Source organism: Salmo trutta, chromosome 1 (genome assembly GCF_901001165.1).
Source record: "Salmo trutta chromosome 1, fSalTru1.1, whole genome shotgun sequence".
Lineage (NCBI taxonomy): Eukaryota > Metazoa > Chordata > Actinopteri > Salmoniformes > Salmonidae > Salmo > Salmo trutta.
The window spans coordinates 72,410,199-72,435,998 of NC_042957.1; the positions used below are offsets into that span (position 1 = coordinate 72,410,199).

The following is a 25,800-nucleotide window of genomic DNA, read 5'->3' on the forward strand; positions in this document are numbered from 1 at the left end:
AACAGTGCGCCATTGGGCACGCAGCTACAGAGTTCCCACCTGCATGTTGGCAGGCAGTAGGGTCAGCTGCTGGAGGGGCGTCAGTAGACCCTGGTTCCCACAGAGCAGCACTGCAGCTAGGTGGACGCTCAGCTCCACCACCACACACTGGGCCCCAGAGGCCCCGGGACGGACCTCCAGGGGCCCCAGCCGGTTGGCCACCAGGGCCTGGGCGAAGGCCCTCACCTCTGGGCTGACCAACACCTTGGAGGCCTGGATGAACGCCAACAGGGTCTGGCATTGCTGGGGGGATACAGTGTTAGCTTTAGGTGTAAAGACACTGTTAAAGAGACAGGTGAAGTATGGAAGCTGAGGAGACAGTTGATACAGTGTTAGCTTTAGGTGTAAAGACAAGTGAAGTATGGAAGCTGAGGAGAAAGTTGATACAGTGTTAGCTTTAGGTGTAAAGACAAGTGAAGTATGGAAGCTGAGGAGAAAGTTGATACAGTGTTAGCTTTAGGTGTAAAGACAAGTGAAGTATGGAAGCTGAGGAGACAGTTGATACACAACGTTAGCTTTAGGTGTAAAGACAAGTGAATTATGGAAGCTGAGGAGAAAGTTGATACAGTGTTAGCTTTAGGTGTAAAGACAAGTGAATTATGGAAGCTGAGGAGAAAGTTGATACAGTGTTAGCTTTAGGTGTAAAGACAAGTGAATTATGGAAGCTGAGGAGACAGTTGATACACTGACAATAATATTCCTTTCTCTTGACATGTGCACTCATTCACTACTTCCCGCAAATCTAAAAGCATTTGATTGGTGGTGACTTGGGCTAGTAGGAGTTTCCACCATATGTCTTATATCAGTCATTTTCTTTCAAATCAGTGAAGGGTAGGAAGGAGAGAATTGGGACAACATCACAGTATTGTGTCTTTGTATAAGGACTCTTACCACAGGTTTAGGATGGAAGCTGTCATTGGCTGATCTGTAGAGAGAGGTGACTTCTCTGAACAGGGCCAGTAGCAGGTAGACTGCTTTCTTCTGTGGAGGACATTTACAGCCCTGCACACACACACAAGTCCAATGCAGTGTTTTTCCCCCAATATCAAAATAATTTATTGGTAACAATTAAGTACCTGTCTGGGAGTTGTCTGTGGGGATGGAAAAACTGAAAACTTGCTGTTATTGGCAGAGATTTGGAATTCTTTCTTATTGGTCTATTAACTAATTTACAGCATGGTGATGTCACCATGGAAGGCCAAAACTCCATCCCACCAAAACAGGCTGAAAAACAGCTCTCACACTAATAGGGCATTATCATCACTTTCACAGTATTATTCCAACCTCAGTGTGGAAATATACATACAACACAGGAAAAATCCAGTTTTGACTGCACTGGGCCTTTAACACTTTAAAAACAGAATATCTGATAGAAAGAACATACAAATGAACAAGCAAAATCAAATCACAAGCTTATGCAAAATGTTCTGCAGGTGTTTCAGTTATGAACTAAAGTAGAACTACAACAATACCTCACAAGCGCTGTCCAATGCCTCGATTTTGCCTTCCATCATTGCCTTGGCAACAGCATCTCGGATCGTCTTGTAATCCTCTCCACACACAAGATATTGGTCTATCTGGCTGCCAACTTCATTCTGAAGGACCACAGAAGAGAGCAAGAGTGGTTAAAATGGTATGAAATATGTTTTATACCGTCACGTCAATACAGGAATACTTAGTAAAACATTTTTCTTTTTTAAATCGCTACATACTCCAAAAATGCTAGCCATGAGATTCTAGATATTAAATACCCATTTAACAAATACAAACTTAAAAACATTTTGGATGAAATAAGAACACCCTAAGCTAAAAGGTTGACTATCCCTGTACCACTTCCAGCTTGGTATTGACATCGTATTGCTCCCTACATTACTCTCCTATAAAGAAAGACAAAATGGCCACCATTACCTGCTGCAGAACTTCAGCTGGGAACAACCACAGGATGTCAGCCACCTTCAGGAGCGTCTGAACAAACTCCACGCCGCGCTGACTGCAGATCTTACGGATGAGGTAGACCCGGTACCAGTCGTTCCCGCTGCGTCTACACAGTTCTATCACGCTGGTCAGGAAGGCCGCAACGCCGTTAGGAGACTCCTCCTGCGATCCTATTGGACCATAATGGGAGAGGGAAGTGCTCAAGAGCACATCGACAGATTTTCCACCTTGTCAGCTCAGGTATTCAAACCAGCAACCTTTCAGTTACTGACCCAACAATCTAACCGCTAGGCTACCTGCCGTCCTACTGTATTAATTAAATCAATTGAATAGTCTATCAAATCAATCATATATATTGTACGACAGTTGACCTACACCAGCAAGTATCATTTTGAAACACAAGGGTAGTGTTCAACGGGAACAAAATGGAAGAAAATAACTTTATTAAATGGAGTGATACTGGCAGACTACTTGAAATGACCCAATACTAGTTGTACCCTACTGAACAGGATCCAGGATGATGCACGTACCTGTGGCAGCAGCAGACATCTTCTGGACCAGCAGGTCTGCAGCCCTGTCCAGCCCCATGCGCACCCTGGCCACCTGCTGCAGGTACTCTACGGTGGCTGCGTGGCCGGCATCCAACTGCAGGAAGTCCCCCAGGAAGACCCTCTCATCCTGCATGCAGGCCTGCTGCTCTGCCGCCGTGTGGCACTGCATCCGCTCAAACATGGAATCCTGGGATGGAGAGGAGGGTGTGACAATGATGTCACTGAAAAAGCATGTCACTGAAAGATGCTACATGTAGAATGTGTCTGATAAGAGAATTATCTAATAAGGGTAAATGAATCAATAATCCATCATTAATTAGTAGTTATGTAGCATGGATAATTAATAATTAATTTACTGAACGTTAGTCTCATAAAGGTCTAGTAGAGGCTGGAAAGGGAGAGAAATGTGTGTGTGTATTTAGAGATACCGGGAGGAGCCTTCAAGGTTCTCCTAATCTATGGGGAAAGGAACAGGCAGTGCTGGAACAGTGGTAGCAGGTCAAGGAAGAGATTCTGTTCACCTACTGTCTGTGCGTATGTGTGTGCATAGGTTATCTACTTTTGGGTGTGGATGTGTGTGCGTAAGCGGAGAGAGGATAAAATGAACATCTTTGTTATTTGGACCTCAGAACGTTCTCTGAATAAACTGAACAGACCTTTTGCAGAAAGCTGAGTCCTTGCCTAATTATGAACCCAGTGTCTTACAAACCCTGGGGATTAGTCAAGGCTTATTGATTGTTAATTTATAGCATTAGGACATAAAATTCCTTTATCAGTGCCACCCATGTAGAAGCTTGGTGAACTGCAACTACATTTAGGCTCAATATAAACAATTCCCTCCCCTCCCCCGCATCCCATTTCCCCGCAACACGGTGGAGAGGTTAGTGCCATCTGACTTCCCAAGGATCCTTGATAGCAAGACTATTTTACTTTCAGTTACGTCCATCAACTTCAAAACAGCCGTAAAAATGATATTTTGGGTAATTGGAAACATATTTCACAGTGATTTAGATGGTACAATGATTCCCTACACTATTCAGTGCTTGTTTTCTCACATATACTGAAATTGAGCATGGAATTTCAGTAACCAGGAAATGACAAAGCAATTTCTACATTGGCCGCTTGCCCCAATCTGCCATTGTTCATTGTGCTCGATGAGGAGATGACCATGCCTTTTAGTGACTAGTGACGTCGCTGTCTGCACACAGATGTAGTTTTCCCATCTGGCTTTTGTTGTCAAATAGCAAGTCTGCATTTTAGAATGCTATTTTGTATTGGCCCATAATAATTTGTGTGAAACACTATCATTCTACTATTACTGCAGATAGAATATTATGGACATTTTCTGAAATTACAATGCAAAATCTCCACATGTAGCTGCTTGAAATAGCATTATTTACTGAAATGGCACGCGTCACTGAAATGGCACGCGTCACTGAAATGGCACGCATCACTGAAATAGCACATGTAGACATTGACATAACTAAATCCACAGCAGTAAAGACTGAGTTTCAAGCATGACACTATGTATTACTTTTAAGGCTAGGATTTTGCATCAACTCCAAACAGTCAAGTCAATGTACTTAGCCGATATCTCTTCACACCAACAATTACTGATGCATAACTCTTTACATACACCAACCACATAAATGCTACTGTAGATTCAAAATGGGCCATATATACTCCTACCGCCATTCAATGGGCCATATGTACACCTACCTCCAGACAGTTGATATACAGAGAATACAGTTCATTCTTGTCTGATTCCTCCAAGATGTTGCTCTGTTCAACTGCTGTCAGGTGCTGCTGCAGGTAGTCTTTCACGTTATCAAAGCTTCAAAAACAAACATGAATTTAATCAAACAGTGAGGGGCATTTGAAAAATGTTGATATACTTAAAATCATGAATAAAAGAGTACTCTAGCAGTACTAGTCACATAATCACCTGTATTTGAGCAGGAGTTTGAGAACAACCGACCGAACTACTGGGTTTTTGTCAACAGAGTCATCAAAGGGAGAGAGGGCCTTGGTCAGAATCTGACGATGAGCTGGCAAAGAGGAAGAGGATTGTGAGGACAACCACAAGACAAACACACAGCGGCCCACACCCCCATCTCCACCCACTCACCACCTCTGATGATGGGCACAGAGTGGACCTCCACCATGAGGAAGGACAGCAGGTGGAGGATGATGGCCCTGCAGGGGGGAGAGTTGTCCTTGAAGCACACTGTTGAGACCAGGTCTATGAAGAAGGCGTTGCACTGCTTCCTGAAGCGGGCGTTCTGGTTGATGAGAACTCTGTATAATAACATGATTGACACAACCGTGACCAACAATGCAATGAACCCACACATACTGTATGTTAATAATTAAATTCCGTTACAGTATTGATGGGTTCTGACTCTAAACTTGAAATCGTGTTATACATGTTATACATACATTAAGTGTTATACATCAAAATAAAGCTTAACTTCTTGTTAATCCAGCCGCTGTGTCAGATTTCAAAAAGGCTTTACGGCGAAAGCAGACCATGCGATTATCTGAGGACAGCACCCCGCATACAAACACATGAAAATCAGATTTCAACCAGGCAGGTGCACAACAAAAGTCAGAAATAGCGATATAATTAATGCCTTACCTTGGAAGATCTTCTTCTGTTGGCACTCCAAAATGTCCCAGAAACATCACAAATGGTCCTTTTGTTTGATAATGTCCTTCTTTATGTCCCAAAAATGTCCATTTATTTGGCACATTTGATTCAGAAATACACCGGTTTCAACTCGCCAAACATGCCTACAAAGTATCTAATAAGTTACCTGTTGTCGTGTCTTTGGGGTACCATTAAACTGAAGACATGTTTATCAATTAACTCCCTGTAATTATTATCACGCGATTAAACTGATTAATCGTTTAATTGTAATTAACTAGGAGATCGGGGCACCAAGGAAAATATTCAGATTACAAAGTTATAATTTTCCTAATATAACTTTCCTATATTATAACATTATATATTATATTCTATTATAGTATAGGCCGATTATCTTCTGGTTTAAATGGTGTATTTTACCTCGCGTCCAGTCTCATTCCAAACGTCGTAAATTGTTGTATCTGCACGAACCCAGCCTTTACTAAAGTCATCCATACATCAATTGTCTTAAAATCATTTATTTACTAAACTAAGTAATTCACAGAAAGCATACAAACAGTAATTATCGTCACAAAGAATTGGTAGAGTAATGTGCCCTAGTGGGCTAAACAGGCATGGCGGCCTGTTAAACAAAGGGTCATAAAAGGTCAGCTGAGGAGGCACACAGAGTTCATTAATATTAACAATTGATATGCTAATCCTTTGCACATGAACGCTCACTAATTCGGGAACAATTGCAATCAATATATATTTACGCTCAGTGTGTCGTCGGGATCCTTGTTGGAGCGTCGTTCTGTTGGAGAGTTCTCTCTCTCTCTCTCTCTCGGTTAGAATGGATCTTTCAAAGCGACATTCATTAATGTCGTTATAGAATGGATGTTTCGTCGGTCTTCGCGTTCAATGATATAATGTCTAGCTGCAGACTATTAAGTAATATCAAAGACTTGTTCTTATTCTGTCGGTATCGATAGTCTAAAAGTTAACCACGTGGTATAGTTCACTTTCAGTAGAGGAATTGGATGGTAAAACCTATTGGCCAACTCGCAATGGAGTGGAGGCCTGGTCTGAAGAAAGTAAATCAGGGTGGGGTTTTATAGTGAACATAGAACAGGCTTGTCACATGACGCCTGGTCCTGTCTGTGTCCCTGGGGGCGTGCCAATGACTGATTTAATCTTTGAACATAAATACATTCTATCACATTAACATCAGTACACAGCATCTCAATGTATCACAAATAGCTTTATCCTTATTAATACATTCTATACAACCATTTGGATGCAAGTCCCATAGCTGAGGCTATTATATAAACAGTTTTATGGTAATATGGCTATATTGTCTCTTCTGAGTATCACAAAATTGTACCAAGCGGACCAGTTCGTAGCTGGATTCTTCACCAATCTTGTATACCTTCTCCAGAACATAAATGTAATTCGGTTCCCCAATTCTGTGAGTTGGAAGAATTTCCTATGTCTCTCTATGAACCATGTGGCAGGAGATTCTCCTCTGGAATTTTACAACCCCTTCACACAGGGCCTGGGTGGGGGGAGATAGGTTGGGGGATGGTGCAAGGGGGGAGGGGGTCAACTGTCCTCCCTGTACTCAAAGAGGGCAACGTCATGACACTGTAAACTTGGTCAAAACAACATTCCTAATCCAAACTTACGTATCCTAAAACGTAAATAATCGATCAAATTTAAGACGGGATATACTGTGTTCAATACCGGATAAAAACAACGTGAAGCGCGTTCCAAGTCACGCGCAACAAAAGACTTGAGTCCATCTGAGTGACACATGGAAAGAATAGGACTACTTCTTCATTTCTCAAAAGAAAAACATCAACCAAATTCTAAAGACTGTTGACATCTAGTGGAAGCCATAGGAACTGCAACCAGATTCCTATTAAAAAGGGCTTCCCATAGAAACCTAATGGAAAACACATTGACAAAAAGAAAATTCCCTGGATGGATTGTGCTCGGGTTTCGCCTGCCAAATCAGTTCTGTTATACTCACAGACATTATTCAAACAGTTTTAGAAAGTTCACGGTGTTTTCTATCCAAATCTACTAATAATATGCATATCCTAGCTTCTGGGTCTGAGTAGCAGGGAGTTTACTTTGGGCACGCTTTTCATCCGGACGTGAAAATACTGCCCCCTAGCCCAAAGAGGTTTTAAGGGAGAAGGAACAGTTTATGGCCCACATCACTTAAATTCCTGCCTAGCAATAAAGAGAAGGAGGAGACTCCACACAAACTGGGGTATATATATATATATATATATATATATATACTACCACTGGTGGAAATATGTCTTTGTCTTATGCAGCTGTAAACTTGGTTTGAGCTTTACTAATCGTCCATGAGTTTTTACAAGGTTCATTTAGAACCTAACAGTATGAAAGCATTTAAAACTGGTGAGCCTAAAATGCATACACAAGAACGGTATTACGTAATTAATGAATTGCAGTAAAATTAATGAATTAATAAGTGAATGGCAGTGAAACTAATGAATGGCAGGGAAATTAATGAATTGAAGCTTAATCAACAATAAAACATTAAAATAGGATTAAATCACAATAAAGTCAGAGTTATTTCCATGAGGTTATCTTCTTCAGATAACAAACAGACCAATCAGAATGTCTAATAACCTTAGTCGTGTACTAATCAACATGAGAGGGTCCGCCCTCACCTTATGTCTTCAGAGGGCCTGAGAGCAAAGTCGTCTGGCACAGCCTGCATGCAGAGAGGACAGAACATCTGACCTGGGACCAGCCACTGTCTGATGCAGGCCAGGCAGTATATGTGGTCACACGGCAGGCTCAGGGGGTCATGGGGGTCGCTCATACACACAGGGCATGGCTGGAGGCCAAACCTGCACACGGACAAGATAGCGGTATGCAAGTTAAGCATAGTTTGTTAAAATTATAGAGCTAGACTGAGTTTGTTAAAATTATAGAGCTAGACACTAGTTATACACTATAATGAAGGCCCTGAGTTTATCTTTGTTATGTGAACGTGACCAGGAAAAACACCAGGTCCTTGTTTCCACCCACTATAAGTTTGGCCCTGAGGTTTTAGTGGTCGGAGTCCAATCATGATCCAGCCATATGCTCCCTTTGTGGAATAATATCAGCCAATCTCTGCTTTGCTGGATCAGGATTCCAATAGAAATATACTTCCAGACAGTTGAGAAAGGAAAGGGAATCCGTACCTGAAAATGCGCTCCATTGCTCCGTCTTTGCAGGCTTTCAGTATACCGATCACCGCCTCAAACGGCTTCTTCATTTTCAGGTCAGAGTCCTTCTCCAGAACCTTGATAGAACAAAGACAACAAATGCCATTTTGAAAGGAAAGGAAAATTGACACTGAACAAAAAGATACACTCAACATGTAAAGTGTTGGTCCTATGTTTCATGAGCTGAAATAAAAGATTGCAGACATTTCCCATATGCACAAAAAGCGTTATGTCTCAAATTTTGGGCACAAATTTGTTTGCATCCCTGTTAGTGAGCATTTATCCTTTACCAAGATAATCCATCCACCTGACAGGTGTGGCATATCAAGAAGCTGATAAAACAGCATGATTATTACACAGGTACACATTGTGCTGGGGACAATAAACCTGCACATTTTAGAGTGGCCTTTTGTCATACAACATAATGGCACATGTCTACAATTTTGAGGGAGCGTGCAATTGGCATGCTGATTGCAGGAATGTCCACCAGAGCTGTTGCCAGAAAATGTAATGTACATTTCTCTACCATAAGCCTCCTCCAACATTGTTTTAGAGAATTTGGCAGTACATTCAAAATCGGCCTCACAACTGCAGACAACGTGTATGGCATCGTGTGGGTGAGTGGTTTACTGATGTCAACGTTGTGAACAGAGTGCCCATGGTGGCGTTCTGGTATGGGCAGGCATAAGCTACGGACAATGTACACAATTGCATTTTATCAATGGCAATTTGAATGTACAGCGATACCGTGACGAGATCCTGAGGCCCATTGTCGTGCCATTCATCCGCCGCCATCACCTCATGTTTCAGCATGATCCCCATGCCACAAGGATCTGCACACAATTGCTGGAAGCTGAAAATGTGCCAGTTCTTCCATGGTCTACATACTCACCAGAGATGTCAACCATTGAGCATGTTTGAGATGCTCTGGATCAACGGGTACGACAGCGTGTTCAAGTTCCTGCCAATATCCAGCAACTTCGCACAGCCATTGAAGAGTGGGACAACATTCCACAATCAACAGCCTGATCAACTCTATGTGAAGAAGATGTCTCACTGCATGATGCAAATGGTCACACCAGATACTGACTGGTTTTCTGATCCACACATCTTTTTAAGGTGCCTGTGATCAAGAGATTCATATCTGTATTCCCAGTCATGTGAAATCCATAGATGAAATGAATTTATTTCAATAGACAGATTTCCTTATGTGAACTGTAACTCAGTAAAATCTTTGAAATTGTTGCATATTGCATTTATATTTTTGTTCAGTATATTATTCTGATATTAGTCCAGGCAAATCAGAGGAGTGGTGTGGTTACCTGTTACAGTGACTAAAATAGACCACTGAAGGGCACCATTTTATTTAACTAGGCAAGTCAGTTAAGAACAAATTCTAATTTACAATGACGGCCTACACTGGCCAAACCTGGGCCAATTGTGCGCCGCCCTATGGGACTCCCAATCACGGCCAGTTGTGATACAGCCTGGATTCGAACCAGGGTGTCTGTAGTGAAGCCTCTAGCTCTGAGATGCAGTGCCTTAGACCGCTGCGCCACTATACAGTACTATGCATACACTAAAATGCGGTTTCCCAGACACAGATTAAGCCCAATCCTGGATTTAAATCATTTTTTATGGAGATTCTCAATTGACATCAGCATTCCTATAGATATGACCCCAGACCACACTGACCTGGCACAACCCTCTGGTGTGCTCCAAGACCAGAGGCTTCAGCTTCTTCTCCACCGCCTCGATGCCCAGTAACATGTGCTCCACAAACAGAGACAGGGTGACGATGCGGTTCCACCCGGTCCTACAGAAACCACAGAAAAAACAAGTCACAAAAAATACAACTGGCATTCTGTTGTTCTAAAGTTTTAGCAGCTACCAAATAATACAAAACTGCCCTTCAGATGACTGGACAGCTTTACACTTCTTTTAAATCACAATTAAATAAAAGGGACTTTTGAAGGGACAATGCAACAAACAAAAAACAACAGTTGAGTAATAGAGTCAGTTTATATACTGGCCATGTCAATGTCACTGTGTCAACCTTGCCATTCATGTTCCTGTCATTGAGATTGAATAGAATCCCTGTTAACTCACTGAACTCTGTGGACCATGGCCATGCTCCTGTCCTTATAGTGTCTCAGATTCTCCTCGGCGCAGACCAACTCGATGGGAACCTGGAGCCTCTTGACCTGTCTGAGCCAGACCCGCCGCTGCCCGTCCGTGTCCAGAGCCTGGGGCTCCAGGTACTCAACACAGGCCACGGCCGCATACACGTCCAGCACCTGGGGAGTTAAGGCATGCTTTGAGGGGTAACGCAGTCTCATGTAGCTAGACATTGCGTTATGACATTTGCTCTGCATCCTGGCAGAGGAGAACATAAATGCCAGCCACACAAGGCTATGGTCAATGCAAAATGACACAATGCAGAGGAATATACTTAAGATATCCTTGTTCCTGAAAATGGTTTATATTAACACAAGTAACACAGCATAAAGGAGTGATATTCCAGCAAGCATCTCCCCTATGCTTGAGCTAAAACGCAAATATTTACCTTCCATTTCATCTCTACCAGCATTCAAAAAACTGGAAGAAAACAAAAGTATCATTGCTTGAAATAAAATGAAGAATCCCTTTAACACTGAACTGGCCTGCTATACTATACTTCAGTGGAGGCTGCTGAGGGGAGGGCGGCTCCTAATAATGTGTGCTGCTCCTGGTTTTAATGTCAACATTTTCACACCTAGAACCCTCGAGCTCTGCTTGCGCTGGCCAACAGTTAGGACTCCAGTGCAGCTGTTATAAAACATAGTGTTTTCCCAACGCCCCAGGGTAGCTTCCCAGTAATACTGACCAGTTCATCCCCCTCTCTGGCATGTGTGTTCCCCCGGAGGACCTGGGCCAACTGGGGCTCCATGCTGATCATCCTGGACAGGTTCTGCAGGCGGTTCTTAAACTCATGGTAGGCAGCGTGGACCCAGGGCAGCGAGGTCACTTCCTTCTCCATGACGTCATCGTGACGCAGCCGCAGCTCGTTCACACAACAGGTCAAGGCACCGCAAAGGAGCTGGATGGTTGGTTAGGTTGTATGGATGCGTACACACACACACACACACACACTAATAATTAACACCTTGAAATAACAATTCATCTTTATCTAGCCAGGACTGTCCAGTCAGAATGATGATTGCTGGGATCCATAAAAACAGACTAATGACATCATTATATAAATGTGGAAAGTAAAAGAATGAAACTCATTACCTGCAGATCCTCCTGACAGGTCACATTCATGGTCATGGAGATGAAATCCTGCAGGTACCTGTGGAAGAACTCAGCCTGCATCTCCGGGTCTGCCTCTGAGATGTAGCGGCCCAGTGGGGTCTTCCTAAAGAACTCCTCAAACTGGCCCTGAGTGTGACCTGAACATCCCAGAGGAAAACACCATAACTAGGTTAAATGACCAGAAAATAACATCATTCCTAGATAGAGACCTAGTACTGAAGAATTATGGAACACAACACAGACTACAACCAGGGATGTGGCAGTAAAACAATGCTGAACGTTGGTAAAAACGTAATGCCCTATTCACTAAATAAATTAACGATCCTCCAATACAAACCCTGGTTACAACATATAACAGGGTTCCCCAACTGGAGGCCTTAAGGTTTTCTGATTAAAAAATAAAAAAATAATACTTTTTTATTTTCATTGTTGGACATAAGACTGTAAAAACACCAGGAAATCAGCACCAAGTGATTTTAATTTAAGAAATCTGTTCCAAAGTATTCCCACGCATAACAGAGAGACACGTGATTGTATACAAATGTAAGCAAGGTTTGAAATGATTATGTTTTAGTCAAACATATCTGTTTGGGCTTCTTGCAGTCTACAAATTACTGTAATTATGTTCTGGCCCCCCAACATCCACTCAAAAAAATTAAAATGGTCCCTCGGTTGAATCTAGTTGATGATCCCTGACATATAAGTTAGATGTATGAGGTATTGTCATAACCCACTACCTTCATGCTGGAGAGCATGGACCCAGAGTTCATCCAGGTAGTCCCTGATCCTCCAGCTGAAGGGCATGATGCAACCAATGTTCTTGTCCAGCCCAATGTAGTTCTGGACCAGGATGGTCTTTGACTCTGAACTGGGACAGGGAGGGAGGGGTTAATATAGAGTGGCAAGAGAGAGGGAGTTGTTGATTCACTGACATTCTAGAATCAGAGCTGACAGAAGACAGCATCTCTAGTCTTGAACACAGAAATATAATTACTAGAAGGGACAAAGCCCCTCAGACCATGGTAATTTGACTGGAATACTCAATATGGCCGCCGGTCCACCCATTGCACAACAACAACTTGATTAGAAATGGCTGTTCTTGTCATTCTATTTCTATGCTCTCTAGTCCAACAACATAACCATTGCTGTGACAGTACAGTACTTACTTGCGGTCCAGTCCTGTGTAGGGAACCTCGAGTAGTTTGTCGTTCCCAAAGATGTCCAACCAGAGTTTCTTAACCGCCTCTCCAGAGTTGGAGTCCAGCAGAATGTCCAGGTTGCGGTCGCGGTCGATGACAGAGACCAGCTGGGCCAAGAAGGGAATAACCACAGCCTGCACCCTTTTCCATAGGGTGTGTCTGGTTCAAAAAGGTAGAAAAACAGTTTAGTAGAGCTGTTTATGGACAATATGGAGCAAGTCAAAATGTATGGTTATTTGGCCAATCAAAAATATCTGATGTCCCTTAAAGAGTTAGTTAAAAAAAAGTTATCTTTAAAGTCCCTTTGAAATAAGCAAACAATGAGGATTTGTACTGGTATAAGAGGTTTTGAAATCATAGTGGTCACTCACCTGAATGTCCCTCCTTCCTGCAGTGCGTCAATGTTGGACGCCTCCTTGATGACCCAGTGATTTGAGGACAGTTTGAGCGTGTTGTCATCATGAGTCGACAGCAACGAGTGAAGACGTCTCTTCATGGTCCTCAGAAATTCAGCTGTTCATAAACATTCATAGTCTGAGTATTATCATTGTTTTTTATTATTTTTTTATTTCACCTTTATTTAACCAGGTAGGCAAGTTGAGAACAAGTTCTCATTTATAATTGCGACCTGGCCAAGATAAAGCAAAGCAGTTCGACACATACAACAACACAGAGTTACACACGGAGTAAAACAAACATACAGTCAATAATACAGTAGAAAAATAGGTCTATATACAATGTGAGCAAACGAGGTGAGATAAGGGAGGTAAAGGCAAAAAAGGCCATGGTGGCAAAGTAAATACAATATAGCAAGTAAAACACTGGAATGGTAGATTTGTAGTGGAAGAAAGTGCAAAGTAGAAATAGAAATAATGGGGTGCAAAGGAGCAAAATAAATAAATAAATAAATACAGTAGGGGAAGAGGTAGTTGTTTGGACTAAATTTATAGATGGGCTATGTACAGGTGCAGTGATCTGTGAGCTGCTCTGACAGCTGGTGCTTAAAGCTAGTGAGGGAGATAAGTGTTTCCAGTTTCAGAGATTTTTGTAGTTCGTTCCAGTCATTGGCAGCAGAGAACTGGAAGGAGAGACGGCCAAAGGTGAAATTGGCTTTGGGGGTGACCAGAGAGATATACCTGCTGGAGTGCGTGCTACAGGTGGGTGCTGCTATGGTGACCAGTGAGCTGAGATAAGGGGGGACTTTACCTAGCAGGGTCTTGTAGATGACCTGGAGCCAGTGGGTTTGGCGATGAGTATGAAGCGAGGACCAGCCAACGAGAGCGTACAGGTCGCAGTGGTGGGTAGTATATGGGGCTTTGGTGACAAAACGGATGGCACTGTGATAGACTGCATCCAGTTTATTGAGTAGGGTATTGGAGGCTATTTTGTAAATGACATCGCCGAAGTCGAGGATCGGTAGGATGGTCAGTTTTACGAGGTTATGTTTGGCAGCATGAGTGAAGGATGCTTTGTTGCGAAATAGGAAGCCAATTCTAGATTTAACTTTGGATTGGAGATGTTTGATGTGAGTCTGGAATGAGAGTTTACAGTCTAAACAGACACCTAGGTATTTGTAGTTGTCCACATATTCTAAGTCAGAACCGTCCAGAGTAGTGATGCTGGACGGGCGGGCAGGTGCAGGCAGCGAATGGTTGAAGAGCATGCATTTAGTTTTACTTGTATTTAAGAGCAGTTGGAGGCCACGGAAGGAGAGTTGTATGGCATTGAAGCTCATCTGGAGGGTTGTTAACACAGTGTCCAAAGAAGGGCCAGAAGTATACAGAATGGTGTCGTCTGCGTAGAGGTGGATCAGAGACTCACCAGCAGCAAGAGCGACATCATTGATGTATACAGAGAAAAGAGTTGGCCGAAGAATTTAACCCTGTGGCAACCCCATAGAGACTGCCAGAGGCCCGGACAACAGGCCATCCGATTTGACACGTTGAACTCTATCAGAGAAGTAGTTGGTAAACCAGGCGAGGCAATCATTTGAGAAACCAAGGCTATTGAATCTGCCGATGAGGATGTGGTGATTGGCAGAGTCGAAACCCTTGGCCAGGTCAATGAATACGGCAGCACAGTATTGTTTCTTATCGATGGCAGTTACGATATCGTTTAGGACCTTGAGCGTGGCTGAGGTGCACCCATGACCAGCTCTGAAACCAGATTGCATAGCAGAGAAGGTGCGGTGGTATTCGAAATGGTCGGTAATCTGTTTGTTGACTTGGCTTTCGAAGACCTTAGAAAGGCAGGGTAGGATAGATATAGGTCTGTAGCAGTTTGGGTGAAGAGTGTCCCCCCTTTGAAGAGGGTGATGACCGCAGCTGCTTTCCGATCTTTGGGAATCTCAGACGACACGAAAGAGAGGTTGAACAGGCTAGTAATAGGGGCTGCAACAATTTCGGCAGATAATTTTAGATAGAAAGGGTCCAGGTTGTCTAGCCCGGCTGATTTGTAGGGGTCCAGATTTTGCAGCTCTTTCAGAACATCAGCTGACTGGATTTGGGAGAAGGAGAAATGGGGAAGGCTTGGGCGAGTAGCTGTGGGGGGTGCAGTGCAGTTGACCGCGGTAGGGTAGCCAGGTGGAAAGCATGGCCAGCCGTAGAAAAATTCTTATTTAAATTCTCAATTATAATGGATTTATCGGTGGTGACAGAGTTTCCTATCATCAGTGCAGTGGGCAGCTGGGAGGAGGTGTTCTTATGCTCCATGGACTTGTGTCCCAGAACCTTTCAGAACTTTTCTCCAGTGTCCCAGAACTTTTTTGAGTTTGTGTTGCAGGAAGCAAATTTCTGCTTGAAAAACCTAGCCTTGGCTTTTCCAACTGCCTGTGTATATTGGTTTCTAACTTCCCTGAAAAGTTGCATATCACGGGGGCTGTTCGAGGCTAATGCAGAACGCCACAGGATGTTTTTGTGTTGGTTAAGGGTAGTCAGGTCTGGAGAGAACCAAGGGCTCTATCTGTTCCTGGTTAAAAATTTCTTGAAAGGGGCATGCTTATTTAAGATGGTGAGGAAGGCATTTAAAAAAAATAACCAGGCATCCTCTATTGATGGGATGAGGTCAATATCCTTCCAGGAAACCCGGGCCAGGTCGATTAGAAAGGCTTGCTCGCTGAAGTGTTTCAGGGAGCGTTTGACAGTGATGAGTGGAGGTCGTTTGACCGCTGACCCATTACGGATGCAGGCAATGAGGCAGTGATCGCTGAGATCTTGGTTAAAAACAGCAGAGGTGTATTTAGAATGTATTTATTGTGAATGGAATGCATGTCAATGATGACCCATTGTTGTGCTGTATCCATGCAAGCCCGGATATGGTAATGCCAGAGAAGTATGGAGATCGCTTATTGAGTCTAAATTTTCAAACTCCTCCGGCACTAGCACGCACTACTGCTTAGATATAGCACGCCAATGGGTAAACAGTTATTAAGAATTGGCCTAAACAGCAATAATAATAGATTTATTTTATATAGCGCTTATTACTACAAGAATAATCTCCAAAATAAACAATTAGTACTATAGTAGTAGTTATCCTACCTCTTATTTGTTGGTTGTCAGTCAGGAGTGTGAGCAGGATCTCCACTCTCCTGGTGCTACGGACTCCGCCCTCCAGCTGGTCTCTGAGCATGCCCACTGCGCTCTGCACACAGCTACGTACCAGCGCCGTGGAGTCCACAACACTCCCCCAGCTCTGCAGTAGGAACATGGTCATGACACATGAAACATGAGGAAGGTGTTCCAAAACAACATGGGTACAGTAAAACATGGGTTATGTACAGTAAAACATGGGTTATGTACATATGATATTTAAATGGTGCTACAAACAGGATTTATTTGAATTTTTGCATTGTAATTTCAGAAAATGGCCATAATATATCTGCCGCTAATAGTGGAATGATAGTGTTTTACAGTATTACCGAGGAAAAGGCTTTTACAAGAGGAAGACCAACATACAGAATGCCAAAACAATATTGTAGCAAATAATAACAGCTAAATATTAAAATGCTAAAGTCTAACATCAAAAAGTGCATCCTCTTTTAAAGCATTAGATTGTATCTCAGTTTATAATGCTAAATAGTGTAGACCTGTCATATAGGACCTTTCAACCAAAAATATGATGATTTTTACGCTGTTTGTGCAATTTCAGTGCTTGTTTACTCACAAACTGAAATTGAGTGTGGAATTTTAGCAACCAGGAAATTACATTTGCGATTTGCACTAAGTAACACAGCCACGAAGTCAGAACGGCAATCCCATTTTGACAACAGATGCCCCTCTGGCGAGAGAAATCAATAGGCAAATATCACAGCCAATCACAACACTGTTGGGTAAGTAATAGTGTAAAACTCACTGTTTGGTCTTCATGTTCCAGTTGCTCTGTCTCAGTGTACATGTCATCTACCTCCATAGCTGTGCATAAACATAGAAGGCTCTTTTAACTACGTCAACAGGTCATTTTCTATGAAGAAGTGTATAAGTACGAAGACATTTTGTCATTATCATCAATACGAGTGTAAAAGGTCATTCACCTTCAGGCTCATCCTTTTTCTCCTCAAACAGTTGACTGATGGTAAGGTTTCTCAAGGCTTTGATATCTGACACAATATCTTTTGATCTTCTGAGGTCATCAATATGAACCGACCTCCAGGGGTCTATATGGGATTTCAACAAAAAAAAATAACTTCATAAACCTTTTTTTTTACAAAAGTTTTCAATCTCAGATTATCTTTTGTGTACGTATCCCATTTCAACATGTTCTAAAGTTGTAAAATGTTTGAACCAACGATAACCTCACCTCCAAGAAATCCGACATAGGATGTCCCTCCTTCCATTCTTGGCAATTTAGTAATGAAGTAGACGAAGACCTTGCCTCCCATCTCCTCTTGTCTTGATTTATTGATTTCATTGATGGCAGAATATCTGAAATTAATTAGATAAATTATTAGATATAATCAGATTTTTTTTTTTAAATGTTTATGTATTTATCAAATTACATGTATTCCAGACTTCACTTACTTGGCGGAGGCAATGAGATTTGCACTGTGCGACGCTTCATCAAAATCTGACTGAATGATCAGTATTTTGTTGCCAGATGTATTCTCTCTCCCATTTCCAGATGTAAGGAAATGACTAAGAAGAGAGAAATGTTTTTAACCTGACCAAAAGGTTTCAACTCAACAGCTAATGGACAATCAATAAAGCATGATGAGGATGAACTAAACGGTGTCAAACCTGATCTTCTTGAGGAAGGAGTGCTCAGTGTCAAACTGCTGAAGACAGAGAAGCTCGACATTGTTCACGACCTCTTCCAGTGGTCCAACATCTGATGCTGTTAAAAGTCTGGAAAAGGTAGTCACCTTAGAAAGTAAAAAAAAAAAAAGTGGACAATATTAACAAACGTTTAATAAGAATTATATAATGTCATATCCCAAAGTTGCCAGGGTTTTCAGAAATCCTGGTTGGAGAATTCCCTCCTGATTATGTGAATCCCCCAATCAAGATCTCTGAAAAAACAAAGATTTTTGATTGTGGTAAAAAAAAAAGATATATATATATATATATATACACATTTATATTTGATAAATATATCAAATTGTTACCTCTGTGAAGGAGGAATGGCACTGCTTGTCCTGTTGAGTGTGAGAGAAGACGAAGTCGGCCAAAGAGCTGTGCTTCTGGTCCTCAAAGTAGATCCTGGCCAGATGTTCACTCTCCACCCTGGGGAGACCAGTGCAGTCCAGCCGAACCACCGAGTCTGGAGTGGCACAGTTCAGAAGGATCAGTTTGGCCTCGTCCAGGACTCTTCTTTGGGGGTCGGAAATGTCTGTCTCTCCCCTTTGTTTCTCTGTCATTTGGAGGACTACCGAAGCACACGTGTCAGAATGGTAGCCAATGAAAACATCAGGAGGTAGGTACTTGTATGTCTGGGGGGCCATGGAGTGTTGGTTTTCGAGGGCCACAAACTGCCCAACCCATTTCTCCAACTCCACAACAACTGCTCTTTGTTCCTCCTTGAGAACTGTATGGATGTCCAGATAGTGCTTCTCAAGCCTGTTGATGAGAGGGATTGGAAACTGTTTGTAGACCACCTCTTTCTCCTCAATGACAATGAGCCTGAAGTCTTTGTGTACTCTGCATTTTACACGATGTGTCCCCAGTCCCAGGTCAACGTACTTCTGTCCTCCCAAGCAGACGTAGTACTGGTTCAGAGCATCATAGAGACTTTCGTAGAGGTTCTGCAAGTTCAGGAGCACGACGGTTCGACCGGTTTCCATGCAGATCTTGACTCGGTTGATGTTGCGACAGATCTGGGTGTACTCTTGGTCCATGGGGAAGCTGGACCCGAAGATAATCTCTGGCTGGCAGCTCTCGGAGAAGAAAGTCTGCTGCAGGATCTGTAGTGCTGCATAGTTCTTGGTCAGAACTAGCAAATAGCGGCACTCATCCTCCTGGCCAATCGCAGTAATGTTTTGTCTGACAAGATCGATGGTGCTGATGCTCTCCAGATTCAGGTTGATCTGTATCTTCTGGAGCCTTTGGGTGAAGACTGTGACTACGTCCACGTCGTCCCTGCCACTGAAGTTCCTGAGGACCGCCTCCACAATCTTCTCTGCACTAGGCCTCTGTTCGGAAGCCTTGGTCACTGCGAAAACCATCTTGATCAAACTGTAGTAGTCACGCAAACCAAAGAAACCTTTCCCCTGTTTACGGCAGATGTTTAGGTAGGCCCTGGCAAAGGGTTGGAAGAAATCCCTGACCTTCTCCAAAATCATTGTGTCAGACGAGCATATGCCTTTAGCGCTCTCAATCAGCTCTTTCTCGTCAGGGTCGCCACGTGAGACGAAAATGCCTCTATTCATCTTCGCAGGATCCAAAGCCCAGTTGGAGATGCCGATGAATCCAACCTTTTTGTGCGGTAGCGGCTCATCATCGATGCATCCCTCTTCTAGCAGAGGATGGAGGGTTTTCAGGGGCATTTTGGGCGAATCCTCAGCCAAGCCAATCTCATCCAGCACCACCACAGATATATACTCCTTCAGGTTCTTCCCCTCCTGGAAGCGAGCACATTGCTTGAACGTGTTGATGATGCCCTCCGGTGTGGAGTGAGGGCTGCACTGGAAGGACACCAGGTGAATCTGCTTAAGCCTTTTGTAGAGGTCAGAGTGTGCGGCTTGGCCCTGCATGGCGTCTGCCACCAAGGTTTTAGACAGAGATTTTGAACTCCCAGGTTTCCCCACCAAGAAGAGGGGGATTCTCAGCTCTATACAGACCACCATCATGAAGACATTCTCTTTCAGAGCATTGTTTCGTGCAATAGTTTCCCCCAAGGGCACTCCGCTCAGAAGGAGATCCTGCATGAGGGAGATCTCCTGCATCACTTTGAATGGGGTGTAGGTTTCAGTGAGGTATTTGCAGATTCTCTGTCTGTACTTGTCTTTGTTTTCCAAGCAAGCATGGTAGCATACGCCCAGAGCCATCACTACAGACCACAAGACTGGGTCTCTTGCTTCTGGCTCCCTCTGGTTCCTCTCACTCCTCTCTGCATTTTGATTTCTCTGATACTGATTTAGCTCAGCAAGCAGCATCGCATGGTTTCTGTAGAACCACACAAAGGCTTGCATGCAACGTTCTACATCCCTCAGACTTACGAAGCTACATTCGTCTTTCCTTGTCCGCATGTACCGCTGCGAAGCAGACAGGACTTCCGCGATCAACCTGGTGTATACTATATCGATCGTGTTGGTCTCAACCACCCTCTGGACAATCTGCTGGATGTACATTTTTTCAGTGTGATCATTGAGCTGGCCAAAGTCCCACACCAGAGGTATCATGCTGGGGGGCAAGGCCTGGACTCTGTACACCAACTGGCGGAGAGGGATGGAGCCCAGCTTCTCATCAGTCTCTTCAGCTCGGACTCGATATCCCAGTCCAGCAGACTCCAACCTCTGAATCATCTCGTCAGTGTGTTTTCTGTAAGGGTTGCATGCGGCGATGATCTGCAAGCCGCAATGGGGCACCAAACACTCTCCCTCCACTGTATTATCACAGAGGACTTCCTTGATACTGCTGATGGCTTCCGTGGTGTTGGCTTCGTCAAAGAAGAGGACAGAGTCAAAGCCGTAGTCTTGTTTGTTGGTGAACGCAATGGCTTCTGCTTCCCGGATTTTGGTGTAGATCATGTCTGAGCTGGTTCCACCATGAACTTTGACTAGCTTCATGTTCTCCGTGGCCACTCCGCTCCTCCTAAGCTCACATAGGAATTTAATGAGCCTTGTCTTCCCACAGCCTGTCTCCCCCATGATGATGACTGGGATGCCACACCTGAACCGCATGTGGATGGCCAGCATCTTCAATATATTGTCAGTGGTGAGCTCATACGTTTCGTCAGGATCAAGAGGCCACTGGATTCCCAAGACGTTGCAAAGGCGTTCAATCTTCTCCCCTCTGGGCAGTTGGTCAAAGTCGATATTGAAAGGGACTCTCTGTAGCTTTAGACCCTCATACAGCTCTCTGGTCATAATGTCTCTTTTGATCACCCTTCTTGTGGATGGATCGACGGCGTCAACAGAGTTCTGTTCGTTGGGCTGAAGATGGAAGCCAATGAAGGTCATGGACACATGGTCATCGTTGAAGAAGATGTACGGATGTGGTTCTGACTCCCATCTCTTCCTGATCCGGAAGGGTGCCAAGTCTTCGTCGCTGACCCCAGTCAGGTCCATTTGCTGCCTCCCGGGGCTCTGGTCAGAGATGCTGAGTGACGGTGTGGCAAAGTCCTTGGCCATCAGAATCATGAAGTCCACCACAAAGTTCTTGAATCCCTGGAGGGTGTCCCCGGTGAAAGAGGCATCACAAAAGACTGACGTCTCACAGTCTCGTAGTTGAAGGTTTAGGAACCATGCGAAATTCCTTAACTCGGCCCACGACGGGTCCATTATGCCACAGAACATAAAGAGCATCTGTAGACATTCTACATAGGTGCCTTCCACCCCACTGTACATGAAGGTGTCCAGGTCGATTTGATTATGGAAACGTGTCAGATACTGGTAGGGCCGTTGGTATGCTTCACTCCTGAACTCTTCGTCATCCATGAATGGGTCTTCAAGCTTTACAAAGGAGGGGTCCTCCCGCATCCTCATTTCCAGATCTAGAACCTCTTTTGGTGGGCGGCAGAAGACATTTGGGAACACATCCAGGAATGTGGAGTTGGCACTTGCATTCTGTGAAGAAATAAAGTGTGAGGAACGAAAGTGTGAGTGTTCTTTTTCTCTTATCACAATGAAAATGTATGGGATTTAACACCAAGAGACTACATATTTACCGTTCTTGGGCCATTTCTGGGCAAGTTTATTGATGACTGCAGGATCTCAATGACATAAAGCTGCTTGTTGCTGCATTTCCACATCCTTCCCTCTGAATCCATCAAATATCCCAAGACCAACAGTTTAAAGAGAAACTCATAGAGGCCTTTCCGCACCTGTTGATAAAACATTTTTTTTAGGAATTTCATCAAAATATCACAAAACGAATCTACATGGATAAACATTCTATCAAAAATAGTTAAACTATCACTAAACAAATAATAATGACCAATAGGCTACAGTATATTTACCGAAGATGTGACATCGAAGTGGAAGATGAGCTCTTTCGACTTGGGGGTATTCAGCAGAGACTGAAGAATAACATTCTCATCAACCCTTGGCTCGATCAAGCGGATGCATTTCAGCAGTGACAGCTTCTTGGTGGAGTGTTTCAGTTTTTCATACAGCCTCTTGATGTAAAGGGACTTACCTGAAAGTGTGAAGAACATGTCATTATTTTAAGCAGAAATCCAGCGGTTAAGTAGGATATATCAAACCACCAATTCAATGATCAACACAGGAGTATACATAAACTGAAGGCCAAATATACTCACCAACTCCAGCTCTACTGGACGACACAACTCCAACAAACATTCTGTCCTTGAACACAGCAGCAGCACTGCTCTGATCTGACGGGACCGTGTAGTGTTTGTTGAGGTATCTCTGGATGCTGTTCAGGGGTTCCTGGGGCACCATGTGTAACCTGTACTGGCTGAAGGCCGAGGGAAGGTAGGCATGCTCTCTGTCCGAGCTGCAGATGATCACGAGCCTGTAGTCTTTCCTGCTCTGCATTTTAATTCGCTGGAAAAAGCTCTCCACCTTGGAGCTGACTTCGTAGCTCAGCTGATCACCGTAGAGCATGGTGTAAATCTTCTTTCCTCTGTAGCCGGCAGTGAGGCAGCGTCTGAGGAACAGCTCCACCTGCTCGTAAGGCGTGGAGGAGTTGCACAGTAGGACCTCGTCGTATGTGGGCAGAGGCTCATGTTTGCTGCTCATGTAAATGGAGATGCAAGACGTCAGGATCTCGTCGTGTGGGGAAACTATGAGGTTTGGACTTCCGATAGCCAGGCCCTTGGGTATCAATCTTTCAATGCTTTTGTATTTCTTCTCATCAGTCATGTCTCCTTCATTCTCATCACCTATGTTGGCCAGAATTTCTAGCAGTCTTCCGAAGCTTTGGATGTCGAGAGTGTCTGGGAGGAAACACTTCATGTCTCTCATGTAGGCGTTCCACATCAAGTCCAACTTTCCTGAGTCGCTAATGTGCTCCACAAGACTTGGACAATTGTCTGAAGAGAGATTCAACTCTCCAATGAAATCCAGACCTCCCTGTACACCGCTCGGCACCTCAACAAAAGTCTGGAAGTCAATGTCCTCATTTTGCATAGGTGGGTTAGTGAGGATCTCGTATTGCAGTGTGTGCCAGGTTTGCCTAAGATCGGAAGCTGTGCAGTTGGGTTTGACGAAGGAGAGCATCATGAGAACTTGGTCCTCCAAATTCGACACATTCTGCTGAGTCAGCTTACTGCACAGGTATACGATCTGCTCAGCGGTGTAGTAGTTCAGGTAGTAATTGTGGGATCTCTGTTTGTCCATGAAGTCGTTCCAGTACTTCAGACACTTCTCCATCTTCCTGCACAGCTCAGGAAGCTGCTCCACGATGCTGCCCTCCACCATAATCACACTGACAACGGTGCCAAGGTTGAAGTCCATGATGACGCCGGCGTCTTGGCTGAGGGAACTACAGTTGATGTTGGCCTCCCAGTGTCTGAACAGGGGGTTCCCTGCCGTGAACAGGGCAATGAATGCCACAGCTAGCCTCTGGACACTGGCGAAAACCTGAGGAAAAGAACACAAAGTGAATCCTTGTTTATAATGGCACATACCAAATGCTCCTCTCTTCTATTACTATATGACTACCAAGCTCACCTTGAAGAAGAGGCTTCAACCTTAACTGACATGCATGGTTAAAGAAAAGGTTAAATTAAAGAAAGAAAAATACTACAGTACCTCCGCAAACTGGTCCACCTCACACTGGCCCTGGTCCCCTTTCCCAGACATGAGCATAAGTTTGTTCTGCAGTTCCCTCAGGTCCTCCAGGGAGTAACGGCGCATCTCATGGCCCTCGTCATGCTCCTCTGGGATTTGCAGTTTCAGGGCAGTGTCCAGGCTCAACTGGAAGGACAAAAAGAAAAAATTATGTTGAAGCATGGCACTGTAGAACTATGACATAATAATTCTACTCCACTGAAGTATCATTCTACACACTGGAGTGGTAAACGTTTTAACCGAACTTCAAAGCATCGGTAAGCAGTTGGAACAAAGTCCTGGCTAAAATGAACATGAGTAAGAGCTGATACTTTTAAAGATGGTTGAAACTAACTGTATATTCTATGGATTGTTGTTCAGGCCTACCTTCTTTTGGTTCTGGGCACTGATGATGTAGATTCCTTTACTGTTGATGGCTGATGCTAAGGAGAGAGAAGATAGTTCCACAGATCCATGGCTGTCCTTCACAGTCTTCAACCACTCCAGGTGGCGCGCTGTGTCACACTGCAATAAGGACATTCACAGTCAGGTAGTTTTCCACTTTTAAATGGATAGTTGACTTTGAAGTTTTGGCTTATTTAAGGTAGGTTGAAAGTAAGTTAAATATCACAAAACTTCCTCACCAGCTTCTTTGGGAGGTTGTTGTCATTGTCCAATGCCCTCCACAGCTTCTTCAGCACCTCCTTGAAGGCCTGGAAACCGGAGTCTGGCTTCAGTTCGTACAGCATCGGAGAGTAACCCAGGACAGCATCATGGAAACAGGCCACACGGTCCACGTCGAGGTCATTCTCCCCAGCAGAGATGGAAGCCAGGTCAACAAACACTTTAAGCTCGTTGATATCTGGAATAGAGCACAACAGACTGATTAATCCAATAGCACTACATTTATCCCACAATGGGAAAAAAGCAGTTCAGATACAGTATAACAAATAACATGAGACCTCATAATAATCACATGAAATATAATTACACAAAACATGACTGTCTATTTTCAATAGATACAGTTAGTGACTGATTACTGACAGGTTACCCTCTTGAAGGTAAAGATGATCACCCCATTTACCTTCAAGAGCCTCTTTAACCCAGATGACAAAGTTTTTCCTGAGGCCGAGTTCCTGGAGACACAGTCTGCGGGGCTCTGTGATGTCCACCAGAACCAGCTTTGTCTGCATCAGGTCATTGTCAATACGATCCAGGTGCTCCCTCTTAAAGTCCTCATGCGTCTGACAACAGAGAAATACAGAATTTGTTTGAGTATTGTTTGTTCTACCAGTACTTGGCTTCTGATTGGCTGAAAGGTTTAATACACAGTTTAGTTCCATACAGAAAACCAAACACACATCCTGGCAATGTTAGCTTCAGATAACTTTGGCCGGGATTCAAACAAATCACACTACGCCAACAGCGCCCCTGACAATGTCCTTGACATTCTACGAGATAATATTTATGGTAAACGTCACGGGTGTCAGCTCAAACGCAAATTACCTTTTTAAAT

General features: G+C 43.7%; 1 protein-coding gene across 4 annotated transcripts in view; it reads right to left on the reverse strand.

The window, feature by feature from the left end:
• LOC115206969 (E3 ubiquitin-protein ligase rnf213-alpha) overlaps positions 1 to 25,800 on the reverse strand; it is an 80,487-nt gene that overhangs the window by 20,627 nt on the left and 34,060 nt on the right. For 3 of the 4 annotated variants that reach the window (XM_029774064.1, XM_029774062.1, XM_029774065.1), the window contains 31 exons: positions 25,369 to 25,528; positions 24,920 to 25,146; positions 24,672 to 24,809; positions 24,267 to 24,431; positions 22,811 to 24,095; positions 22,508 to 22,686; positions 22,217 to 22,372; positions 18,498 to 22,115; positions 18,130 to 18,254; positions 17,914 to 18,027; positions 17,693 to 17,817; positions 17,427 to 17,549; positions 17,249 to 17,307; positions 16,435 to 16,588; positions 13,270 to 13,411; positions 12,866 to 13,057; positions 12,437 to 12,567; positions 11,679 to 11,836; positions 11,272 to 11,484; positions 10,515 to 10,702; positions 10,101 to 10,221; positions 8,382 to 8,482; positions 7,860 to 8,042; positions 4,654 to 4,823; positions 4,471 to 4,573; positions 4,245 to 4,359; positions 2,505 to 2,712; positions 1,948 to 2,144; positions 1,512 to 1,634; positions 931 to 1,041; positions 40 to 282 (listed from right to left, as the gene is read on the reverse strand). In XM_029774064.1, the coding sequence (XP_029629924.1) occupies positions 40 to 282; positions 931 to 1,041; positions 1,512 to 1,634; positions 1,948 to 2,144; positions 2,505 to 2,712; positions 4,245 to 4,359; positions 4,471 to 4,573; positions 4,654 to 4,823; positions 7,860 to 8,042; positions 8,382 to 8,482; positions 10,101 to 10,221; positions 10,515 to 10,702; positions 11,272 to 11,484; positions 11,679 to 11,836; positions 12,437 to 12,567; positions 12,866 to 13,057; positions 13,270 to 13,411; positions 16,435 to 16,588; positions 17,249 to 17,307; positions 17,427 to 17,549; positions 17,693 to 17,817; positions 17,914 to 18,027; positions 18,130 to 18,254; positions 18,498 to 22,115; positions 22,217 to 22,372; positions 22,508 to 22,686; positions 22,811 to 24,095; positions 24,267 to 24,431; positions 24,672 to 24,809; positions 24,920 to 25,146; positions 25,369 to 25,528 (9,327 nt within the window). The remainder of the gene's footprint in view (positions 1 to 39; positions 283 to 930; positions 1,042 to 1,511; positions 1,635 to 1,947; positions 2,145 to 2,504; positions 2,713 to 4,244; positions 4,360 to 4,470; positions 4,574 to 4,653; positions 4,824 to 7,859; positions 8,043 to 8,381; positions 8,483 to 10,100; positions 10,222 to 10,514; positions 10,703 to 11,271; positions 11,485 to 11,678; positions 11,837 to 12,436; positions 12,568 to 12,865; positions 13,058 to 13,269; positions 13,412 to 16,434; positions 16,589 to 17,248; positions 17,308 to 17,426; positions 17,550 to 17,692; positions 17,818 to 17,913; positions 18,028 to 18,129; positions 18,255 to 18,497; positions 22,116 to 22,216; positions 22,373 to 22,507; positions 22,687 to 22,810; positions 24,096 to 24,266; positions 24,432 to 24,671; positions 24,810 to 24,919; positions 25,147 to 25,368; positions 25,529 to 25,800) is intronic. The other variant, XM_029774063.1, reaches the window with a different exon arrangement.